The 11,863-nt window shown below is 35.4% G+C and overlaps 2 protein-coding genes across 5 annotated transcripts in view; one reads left to right on the top strand and one right to left on the bottom strand.

Moving 5' to 3' along the window:
• Positions 1 to 34: 34 nt before the first annotated feature.
• Positions 35 to 8,147, bottom strand: ubxn11 (UBX domain protein 11). Of its 2 annotated transcripts, XM_019119365.2 has the most exons (13): positions 7,697 to 7,780; positions 5,679 to 5,713; positions 5,350 to 5,466; positions 5,169 to 5,266; positions 4,928 to 4,982; positions 4,047 to 4,129; positions 3,621 to 3,917; positions 3,402 to 3,479; positions 2,451 to 2,601; positions 2,263 to 2,366; positions 2,108 to 2,181; positions 1,846 to 1,983; positions 35 to 724 (listed from the first exon to the last, which is right to left on the bottom strand). In XM_019119365.2, the coding sequence occupies exons 1-13, from the start codon at positions 7,762 to 7,764 to the stop codon at positions 538 to 540; spliced, it is 1,485 nt and encodes a 494-aa protein (XP_018974910.2). In that variant the 5' UTR covers positions 7,765 to 7,780; the 3' UTR covers positions 35 to 537. The 2 variants fall into 2 exon arrangements, with proteins under 2 accessions (XP_018974910.2, XP_042628942.1); XM_042773008.1 differs by lacking the exons at positions 5,350 to 5,466; positions 5,679 to 5,713 and having other exon boundaries at positions 7,697 to 8,147.
• Positions 5,960 to 11,863, top strand: part of LOC109105337 (calcium-transporting ATPase type 2C member 1) — a 39,782-nt gene continuing 33,878 nt past the window's right edge. The window contains exon 1 of one of the 3 annotated variants that reach the window (XM_042773003.1): positions 5,960 to 6,018. In XM_042773003.1, the coding sequence (XP_042628937.1) occupies positions 5,995 to 6,018 (24 nt within the window). In that variant the 5' untranslated portion in view covers positions 5,960 to 5,994. Of the gene's footprint in view, positions 6,019 to 9,813; positions 9,877 to 9,913; positions 10,170 to 11,863 lie in introns of those variants that run through there. The other 2 variants (XM_042773002.1, XM_042773005.1) reach the window with 2 other exon arrangements.

The following is an 11,863-nucleotide window of genomic DNA, read 5'->3' as shown; positions in this document are numbered from 1 at the left end:
TTACATTTAATATGTGATTACAAGCAGAAGTAGTACACACCACTCAACAACAACAACATGCTTGATATTTTTTTTTGCACATCTTAATAATTGGAGTATCTAAAGCAGCTAAACCCGTTTATTATAGAGATGTTTCAGTGTATTTGACCTCACCCAAAAGACTATTTGTAAATTGATACATTTCTGCAAATGGTTCAAAAGAAAAAAATATGTTTAAAAGAATTAGTTGGAACAATAATATGGAATTAAATAATATAAACCATAGACCACCTTGACAGGTGATTGGGTGTTACCTCCTGGTTCATTTACAGAGAATAGAAAAATAACTTGTATAATATCAGTTGATAATAAGTTATTGTAATTTGAATTGTTTGATTTTAAATTTATCAATCATTTAGTGATTTTAAAAATGATTTTAAACATGCTAATTGCTGTGTTTGGACCTCTCCTACCTGATTTATCAATATCCAAATTCTGTACTTGATGTATGATCAGTGAGAAATCTGGAGTCAGCAATGAATTAATGATGCTCACTGGTTATTTTACAATGAGTTGACGGTTGTTGTTCTCTGTGTCTCCACACTGTCTGTGAGATGAAGCTTGTGGACGCAGGAGCAGCGCTGCATTTGGAGTCAGACCACAGGACAGCAGCGTCTGGGTGTCATCACTGTAGCACCGCTGTGGAAATGCACTAATGATGTCATATAGTGCAGCACCCGGTCCTCTGTCAAAAGAGATTGGCTCAAATTTATTATCTGTAAACTACTGGAAAAGGATGACAACCTGTATAATATTTCTGCTTATAAATATAGACACCATACATAAAATTTGAACAAAATAGAGTTAAAGGAACAGTTCACCTAAAAATGAATATTTGCTTAAAATGTATTCATCCTCAGGCCATTCAAGATGAAGATGAGTTTGTTTCTTCATTAGAACAGATTTTGAGAAATTAAGCAATACATCTCTTGCTCACCAATGGATACTCTGCAGTGAATGGGTGCCGTCAGAATGAGAGTCCAAACAGCTGATAAATACATCACAATAATCCACAAGTGATCCACATGAGTCCAGTCCATCGATTAATATCTTGTGAAAAGCTGTGTTTGTAATAAAAAAAGAGAGTCCTCTATACATAACTGACTTTTAAATCAGGAGAGAAATATGCACAGATCAGGCACTGTTTCCAAGCAAAAACAGTTCTAAACAAATATGACAGTGGCTTTTGATGCGAGATGACAACTGGATGGATCATGAGAGGAAGCATTATTATGGATTATGGACTCATATTTTGACCAGAATTGACGGTTTAAAGTTAAAAAGTCTTAATAATGGATTTGTTTCTTACAAACATGCAGTTTTTTACTTCACAAGTTGTGAATTGATGGACTGCAGTTGTGTGGATTCTTACGGATTCTGTTTAGACTCTCATTCTGACGGCACCCATTCACTGCAGAGGATCCATTGGTGGGCAAGTGATGTAATGCTACAAATCTGATTAAATCTGTCCACATCTGTTCCGATGAAAAAGCAAACTCTAAATCCTGGAAGTCTTAAGGATGAGTAAATTCTGAGAAATTTTTCGTTTCAAGTTTTTAACATTTTTATTTATGCATTTCAGTATTTAATTAAAAGTATATTTATAACCTGCATTTCTCTTGGTTTGTGAGTTTATTGTATGTATTTTGGGAATACATGTAATGCTGTCTTAAAGTTTAGTTAAAAAGAAGCATTTTAGGAGGCAGCATAAATATTTAGCCTACATATGGAGCATGTCTGATATCTTAAAATGCTCCCGAGAGGGCAGATCTCTAAATTTTGAAAGCTGGTTGTCATATATCAAACCTTTTCAGGTCCAAGTAGTGACGGAGATCTCCAATGGTCTCAGTGAAGTACATTCTCATGATAAATGTCTCCATGCCATCCTCAGACTTCAGTCGTAGTGTAGCGACGTCTTGTGCTGATAGTGAAGAGTCTGTCTCACTGAATCACACCACATGGGTGGGAAAAGTTAATTATTCAAGTCAGGAACTCTAATCAGCTTTTATGCTGTCTATCAAAGCTCTTCTGTTTGGTAATAACTTCAAGATTATTAGGTTTTTGATACCGTTCTCTCAAGGCCTGCAGGGCAGATGTTTCCACAGTAGTCACCGAGTGACTTTTGCCACCATCAGGAAAGCCTAACAAAATGAAAATTCAGTTCAGTGGGAAATGTGACTGAAAGACCCTAAATGGGACAGACTGAAACATGACAACACTGACCAGTAGATGAGTCTTGATTGAGTCACGTATACTGATCACTTTGCCTTCCTTCACCACAGTCTCTGGGAGCTTCCGCAAGAACTGTTCCATGGACAGCTTTTTGCCTAAATGCCACACAGAATGTCAATTTAAAATCCATTTTTGATGTAATAGAGTAACTGTGAATCGTACCAAAATCACGTTCAAACCTGGTATCTGACTCTGTTTTGGAGCTGTGGAGCTGGTCTGCTCAGAACTGTACACTGAATGCCTTCCTGCTCCATCTATAGTTTGCCCTCTTCCAGGAAACACAGTCCCTGGTTGCCTAACTATGAACTCCTCGTCCCGTTTGTCACTAACCTATTTTTGTGGTTCAAGATCATACATAACAGTTAAAGAATGATAACTATAACTATGTGTAGCATCCTTCCTTAATTTAAGTCGATGGGATTTTTCACACGCCACATAAAATCCCTAAGTATTTTAACAATAATTTGATTATTAATCATTTGAGGTATAATATGCAAGTGACATGGCAAAGTTAAACACTTGCACTACTACACTATTTAAAAGTTTTGTGTCAGTAAGTTGTTTTTTTTTAACAGTTTTTGAATGAAATTAATACTTTTATTCAGCAAAGATGCATTATATTATTATAATTTACAAAAGATTTCTATTAAGATTTCTTTTTAACTTTCTATTCATCAAAAAATCCTAAAAAAAGATGCATCACAGTTTTCACAAAAATATTACGAAGCACAGTTGTTTTCAGTATTAATAATCATACATGCTTCTTGACCAAATCAGCATATTAGAATGATTTCTGAAGGATCATGTAACACCCAAGACTGGAAAAATGGTTGCTGAACATTCAGCTTTGCCATCACAATAATAAATTACATTTTAAAATGTATTAAGAATAGAAAAGTTTTATTAATTGTTATGATATTATATATTAATATTACTGTTTTTGCTATATATTTTCAGATCAAATAAACGCAACCTTTATGAGCATAAGAAACTTTCAAAAACATTTAAGAATATTATCAACCCAAACTTTTGAACTGTTGTGTTTGATAAATCCATAACCCTAAAAATGAGCAACATTATGCATAGCGATGATATTAATGATGAAAAGTGCATTCATTTACAGTCCACACCTGGAAGGGCACACCATTAGGAAACCTTTCCTGAAGCTCAGAAGGAAAAAAACCATCCACCAAGTCTTGTATGAATTCCTACAACAGAAAGGTCAATCTTACAAGCAACGATAAATCTGATGATTCATCTAAAGTAAACAAAAGCTGGCTGTGGAAAATGTATGGTTTTTATGTAGTCAAATTAAGTGATGCAAATGCAAAGCAGGAAAACAGCTGAACCTGTGTGCGAGGGTCTTGATAGGAGCGGAATGGACCACTGAACATGACAATGCCATTTTTGTAGAGCCAAAGAGGTATGGAAGACTGCTGGGTAAGTTTGGCCCCACCAGGGACAGCGGTCACATGGGACTCCCCTTCCCCTGCTACCATGTTCAGTTCCTGGATGTTCTGCAGGACCAGGTCATAGTTCATCCTGAAACTCCTGCGTGCATTAGTTGCTCCAGGAAGATGGCTGTTGGCCTGCTCACGTTCTTCATAACGTCCAACCCAGATCATCCCATAATCATTCAGAAACTTCTGTGTGAGTGGGAAAATGCCATTCTGTTGAGTTTGCAATAGCTATTTTGGTGTAATTAACAGGAATGCATACCATTACAAACATCTAAGTATGTAACCGGCTGAAAACAATCACTCAAAGCTGCTCACCTCCATTTCCCACACTTGGTTTTGAAGCTCAAGGCACAATTTAACCAGTTCTTCATCTTTGTTCCCATTACTTGTAGATTTCGCTAAAGTAAACACATTTGTTTAGTCGAGCTTTTATATGACTACTGAACTGGTTAAAAAAGCATTAGTGAAAACTAGTACTTTAGTGTAAGCCTGTCTGTCTGGGTCATATTTCACCCCCAAATTATCCATTCACACCTGTAATAATGTCCAGATGTTTTGGGTTTATGATTTTTCTTATTTTACTTGACGAGCCTCATTAAATTATTAAAACTGTAACATTGATGAGAATCGTACATGGCTTTTTTAAAATTTAAATTAGCATAGATTAGAACAATAAATAATTTATATTAATAATTCTAGAATTTTATTTTATTTATTCAAATTGGCTTAGATAAGGAAAATTATATTAAGTGTTTAAAATATGAATAGATTACAATAATAAATATTTGAAATGTGTATTATATTAGATAAATGCATACATACTGAAAATGATATTATTAAAATCAGCATGGATTATGAAAATAAATACTTGATCTTAATAACTTATATTTTATTTTAGTATTTATTATAATAGACCTAGATACAGTAAATGGTTAGATAAATACTGAAAATGCGACAATACTTAGTTATATAACAATAAATACTTAAAATGTATATTACATTATAAATTGTCATTTTAAATAATATATAAATATATTTTTCTCATTATAATTATGCCAATTTAAAAGGGATTTAAACCTAATAATAACAAAGTGTTTTATTGTATGTGTTTTAGTGTCTTACTGTAGTCTCTACAATGCTAACTCAGTCTTTTTTAAACAATTTTAACTCCCGTTTGTTTAAGAAATAATAATTACCTTTTGCCTCTTGCAAAAGATTCAGTTTCTCTTCCAGAACTGCTATTCTTCTTGCTGAGCAGGAAATGGAAGGAAATTAAGAGCTAATACCACAAGACACCTGAAAAAATGAAATCAGCCGTGCACCCCGAGACATCTGATGGGACACTGATGATTGTAAACATACAAACTTGGATATTTAAGCTGTACAGCAAAACAGATTCAGGACAGTGAGACAAGAAGAATAAAGGAAGTGTCTTACCTTATGCTCAATATCCACAGCCTGAGTTTTCACCTTTCTCTCAAGCTGAATGATCTTCTGCATCATGCTTGACATAAGTTCAAAATCACTCGGCGGAGCTGTGAAATGTTTAGAGAAGATTTGTTAGATATATTTAAAGTTTTGATAAAAACAGTTTAATCGGTCAATTTAGTCATGGTACCTTCTTTTGCCGCTTTCTTTTGCATGACCTTTGATCTAACAGTGGAAAGATTGTTTGTGATGTGTGGCACTGGCTGGTTTTGTGGAAAAACCTCTCTGAATAATTTAGCTTCATATTCTGAAAAATCCAAATTGATACATTTAAGTGATTTATAAGATCCACTGATGTATTGTTTCTCTGTGAATTTTCTATATTCTAATTTTATCTCCCATCTGCTCTTATATATTCCATCACTGGCATGGATGGAAACCTGCCATTTATGTTATCTGTAGAGGATGGCATTAGAAAAGATAAAAGAATTTAAACTGTAAAATGTTTATAAGTCTTACCATTGTCTGACCTTTCTTTGTAAGGCTTTCTTTCCCTAGATCACAAAAACAGATGTGACATCTGATTATTTCAAAGATGGTCTAGGTCATTCTTCTAATGCAGTACCTTTGAATTCTATAACTATGGGGGAAAAAAACAATGATTGCATTTACATTTAAAGGTACACTGTGCAGAAATTTTCAGCCACTTTTTGTAAACACAACATTCTTGTCCCCTCCTCGCGGGCGGAACGCCGTCAAAAGCACACCGCCCTGCCTGACATGACATCAGTTTGCCTGAACACACACAGTCCGACGGACTCAACAGACTACCTGCATGAAGATGAGTGACATCGTTGAGGTATTTTACAAATATTTTTCAAATATGTGACCCTGACCACAAAACCAGTCTTAAGTCGCTGGGGTATATTTGTAGCAATGGCCAAAAATACATTGTTTAGGTCAAAATGATAGATTTTTCTTTTATGCCAAAAGTCATTAGGTTATTAATTAAAGATAATCTTCCATGAAGATATTTTGTAAATTTCCTACTGTAAATATATTAAAACTTAATTTTTGATTAGTAATATGCATTGCTAAGAACTTCATTTGGACAACTTCAAAGGTGATTTTCTCAGTATTTAGATTTTTTTTTTGGACCCTCAGATTCCAGATTTTCAAATAGCTGTATATTGTCCGATCATAACAAACCATACATCAATGGAAAGCTTATTTATTCAGCTTTCAGATGATGTATAAATCTCAATTTTGAAAAATTGACACTTAAGACTGGTTTTGTGGTCCTGGGTCACATATTGTGTTTATCACGCATAAATGGCATGTGTACACATTTCTGTGTTATGCTAGTTAGATGGCTGGCTGTAATTTGCGAGCGAGTTTAGATATCTTCAATCTAGCTCAATAGTAAACCGAAATTACATGTCTACATAAAAATGTAATTACAATGGCTATTCATCTGTCGAGTTGCAGATGCCAGGTAACTGTAGACAATAAAGTCCCGCCGTCACCTGCGCCATGCATCATTATGGGCTGAGGGTTTGCAGCCCAGAAACATCCCGAGCACAGCGATGCATGAACAAAATAAGAAAACACAGGGTAGTGTCTCTGTAACCGCAAATACCAAATGCTTCTGATAGCTCACAGAGCAGGGTGCAACAATTACTGTAATTTTAGGTTATTGTAATTTTAACAATTTAGGTAAAGTGTTCTCATTACCTCAAGCTGTTTCAAACCTGTATGAATTTCTTCTGCTGAACATAAAAGAAAATATTTAGAAGAATGTTGACAACCAAACAGGTCTATGGGGACCAACAGCTACATTCTTCAAAATATCGTCATGTTCAGCAGAAGAAAGAAATCAATGCAGGTTTGGAACAACCTCAGGGTGAATAAAGGATGACAGAATTTTAATTTTTTAGGTGTATTATGTTAAAAAGCTACAGCAGACCTTCACAGATTTGCTCTGGTCAAGCTCAGATATACTTTGACCTCTATTAATTATAACTTCATTATTTAAATGATTTCAAGAACAGGATGGAACATAACATGAATGTCCAGTAAAAAGTTAATTTAAACTGGTAAACATCTTTTACCAGTTAAAATCATCATGCAGATTTCTGTGATTTTATGGGAAAGGTGAGATGTTTTAAATTACATGTTCTAATACATGTATCATCACGAAACAATGCATCACTTTGTATATGATTGTTATATTTTACATTTGTCACTCCTAGTATTCGATAGTATTTTGATTATCATATCAGCATCTAGACCACAATACACTTGAAAAATACAAGACAATATTATTTATGAATGTGGTACCGGATATGGTATTCTGAAAAAAAGTAACAAACATGAGGTTAGAGTGTGTTTCTAGCATAGTTGGGTTTTATATAAAATAATTTCATGTTTTCAAGTGTCAGTTTCACAGCTTATCAAAAAAAGATGCACATGCTTCTGCTTTGGTATTCGGTAGCTATTTAACATTCAGTGCTGCATTTTGTTGGAAGTTAACGTACCCATCACTCTGTATGTCTGGTAGAGGAGCTCGTTTGTTCTTCCTCAGCGTGGATAGCGGTGAGCTCATGTTTACAGCAGCAGAACGTTCTTTGGGAACTTACTAATGAAGATCACGTCATCTAGAATGCAGAAAAGTAGCGACGCGTACTTCAAAACACAAGGATATAACTCTTCCTTTCCTATCCCTAGCACACGATATTAATTAAAGCTAATATTTTGACCTGTTTGCTAAGCTATTTATTTTTTTAAATGGTCATGAAAGGCCTGCAGCATATCGGATTTCTGTGTTTAACTAAGTTTGTTCTCAGTCCTGGATGTTTGTTTGAACAGTTGTCATTGGTAACGAGAAAGCTCCGCTAGGCGTCGCTGCGGATCTGTCGTAGGGATTCTGGGTGTGACGTAGGACGTGGAGTAACGTCATCTGTTTAGACCCCCTCACTGTAGTCCTTGATTTTGTCCTAAGGAAAGAAAGATAATTTGAGCTATTGTGTATTTGTTTATATGTATATGTTTTATTATTATTATTATTAATAATAATAATAATAATAATAATAATACTATTTTATTGTTTTTTTCTCTTAAATGCTGTTTTACAGATTAAGATTGATCTTCTTTCTTGTGTATGTGGACTTAATTGTTAAAATTGTAATGTTCAATCATTTCTTCAATAAAAAAATAAAATAATAAATCAGTTTAGACCACTTCAATTTAAAACAGATAAATATGGAAATTATGGTGCTATATTTAAGTTTGAACGCGTATTGCTGGAATGAAAGAGTTAATGACTAACTAACAAAATAAATACAGTGCAAAATAGCGCATTGTTAACCAAATCTACATTAAAAAAAAATCTTTTAACAACAAAAAATATATATTTTAATTTGTAGCCATTTTAATAAATAATATAATGGTATGCCAGACTGACGCAGTGGGGACAAAGCTTTCGCAAAATGTTTCCTGGATAATTGTACTTTTTTTGCCCGAACGCTACGGGTGATGAGCCTACATTTTTAGTTTTCATTGTATTTGTCTTATTTACGCTGTTTCAATTTATTGTTCTGATCCCTAAAACGATGTGTCAAAATTAATAGCTAAAGAAAATTTTATTATATTCAGAATTTTGAGACACAGAATCTGGAATATTTTTTTTTTTTTTTTTGGCAGTGGCTATTTACACCTAGTACAAATAATTACTCCGTATATGATTTAAGAACGATGCATCAATTATAGTGCATCAACACCTCGCCTTTCGGTAAATGCCCTGCGTCACAATGTTCATACAATCCATCCTAAATAGTATGTGAGATTAGAAGTGTGTCCCAAACACTGATCTATATATATGACAGTGGTCCCAAAGCATAATATGTTGAAAAGAGTATGCCAAAAGTCCCCGGATGGTCTACTATTTCAGGTCGATTTTTAAAGTACACTCTAATAGCTAAAATCACCCATAATCCATTGCGCTTTGCGGTCCAGAACTACAAACACGAATAAAACGCGTTAGAAAAACTACAAATGTGGCGGATGCGCGCGATCGACGCTTAGGTAGAAAAGTTTACAAAATGGGGTTTGAGTTACTAATAATCAACATTTAACCTGGTAAAAAATATTTATTTATTGTTATCCGTGTTATATTTCATCTGCAACAGCAATGTGAACTTTTATAAACATCCATTTGGTCGTTAACTTTTAAATGCATCATTATACAGAAACTGATCAGAGTTCTCCGCATGAAAGACCCGCGACTGGCAGATCAACGAGCTACTTATTTTCTCTCCAGTGCAGTAGGAAGTTTAGTTAAATTAAATGCGGAGGATGTTAACTGTGACAAGATGATTGACAGGCCAGTTTACAGTAACAGGTGCGACAGAGCGGTCCTTTAAAGACGCAATTGTGTGACGTGATAGTATGCCCCAAAGCTTGCCTACTCTTCTACTACACACTCAAAAGTGTGTACTTTTTCTTCACCAAAAGAGTGCATACTTTAAGAGCGTAGGCACATTTGAGACGCAGGGTTTTTGACTGGTGATCAATGTGTTTAATGACCGTTCCCTAGTCTGTTTTTTTTCGTCGCCGCCGCCCTTTTTTGTGTGCTGTGCGATGTGGCGATATGAGGGGGTGTGAGTGTGACAGACCTGACGAAAGCTCACGGAAGATGCAAAAGAAAAAGGACCCGCTGGTAAGTTTCAAGAAAATCCCGTTTTCCTTACTCCGAGACCCGTTGCCGGCTTAATAGCGCTCAGAAATCCCCACTGCGAGGTTCAGACAAAGCCCCGTTTGTTTAGACGTTGCTCCACACTGCGCTCGGTGTGAATGTATGCTATGAAACACTGATAAAACGTAATTTGAGACCCGCTGGCGTGATTTAAACGTTAGCTGAAAGCGTGTTGTCGCCGCTAGCGCTCGGTGAGCGACAGTCATTCAAATAAAGCAACGAACACCGGCGAGAAAAGCGACGGCAGAAGCGTTAAGGTTAGTCGTCATGTGCTGTACTGTCAGCGGTCTCACCAAAATAACAAGTTAACCGCGTTTAACCGTGCGGGTGGTGACATATATTAGTGTTTAGATTAATTCGGTTGATTTTCCTCAAACGCATTTGCGGCCGTGGTAGCTTGAAACTTGAGTTTAGAGTGAAAATAAGGGATAACATCCAGCCGCTGTAGTGTATATGTATAGAATTGTTTTATTTTGGTCGTGTATATCACGTGCATCTTGGAGTAGAGCATTGGAAAATATATAATTCAGCATAACATTCTGTTTAATCTGACGTAACGTACAGTCGCGAACACGTTACAGTCCCATCCTTTAAAAAAAAAAATATTTTTTCAGCTGTTATCTACATCTGCGGCTGGACAAACAGAACAGGGCAGGAACTGTTGTATTCTTTCATGAAATAGGCCTCAGAGTAACCATATAAGCTTCACGTGAGTAGTAAACAGTACCCCAGCCAACCTGCTGTCGTTCTTTGGCTGATGCGTGGTTTAAAGTTCACTGCCACTGTGTGGTGTGCTTGACTAGAGGTTTCATACGAGCACGGGTGTGCCAGTGACAACAAACCTGGAGTAACTGGGGTGACAGAGTTCAGTTCATTGTGCTCTGGAAGAGGGAATGCATATGCATGTTGGCTGTGTCCTAAAACCTAGTGAGATGCCTGCCTAGACAGCATGTTCGGGAATTGTAGACAAGTTCATGATTTTGAAACCGACTTGATCATATAAAATGAAGGGAAGTCAGAGAGGTTTATCTCTTTCCAGTGTCCTAATTTGCAAGCGTGCTTGTTACAATAGTGTGTACAAATTAGACTGTTAGCACCTTTCTGTCCTTTGGCTTAGCTAGTATCCAGTGCAGTGTCATGTGACAAAGTCAAAGTGAGTCACTAGTTATAATAATGGTCAACGGCGCACAACAATAGGTTCCCGGAAGTAAAAATCCCTTTCTTTATCTCCTTAGAGAGCTTGAATTGTAATAAGATCAGCCAAACGGCCATACCACTCTGAGATTGAATTGTGCCTCTGTAAACCTCAATTTCAATGTGATTTTGACTTAATTTTCAAGTATGTGAAGATACAATGATATTTTTAGATTTTTGTTCTCAAATTCAATCAGTACTTCTTATTAAAAAATATATTTATATTTTAATTAATGTCAAAGTTAATAATTAAGAAGAGGGTTGTATAAATAAGCACAAACTCTGAAAAACACTGTTCTTCTGTTCACTTAGAGCCAATTATTTTAACCTTCATGTTGTGTTCCAGTCATTTTGACCCAGACTGAATTTTCTTTTTCCCAGAAATGCTAATGTTATCACATTGGAATAAGTCCACTAACTTTGCTCAAAAATGAATGCCTACAAAAATAGCTTTTACGTTTCTTATGCTATATTATTACCAAATATTGCATTCATCTTTTATCAACTTTTCTTTCTATTAGCACAGGTTCCCTATTTGTTTTTGGAACTGATCATATATCTCTGATCTGAGCTTATGCACCTCAGTTTTTAATTGAATTTTGCCAATATTTTCAACAAATAATGTTTTTTTTTTTTAATGTACAAATGAATGAAAGGCCTACAGTCAATCAGTTCTGGAAAGAAATACAAAACCTTTGCTAATTTAAAGAAAACAAGTTCCAAGATCCAATATGTGGTGATGTAACGAGATTTACAA

This window comes from Cyprinus carpio, chromosome A16, assembly GCF_018340385.1.
Source record: "Cyprinus carpio isolate SPL01 chromosome A16, ASM1834038v1, whole genome shotgun sequence".
NCBI classification, from domain to species: Eukaryota; Metazoa; Chordata; class Actinopteri; order Cypriniformes; family Cyprinidae; genus Cyprinus; species Cyprinus carpio.
Note: the sequence above shows the minus strand (reverse complement) of the source record. Positions and strands in the feature narration are given on the sequence as shown.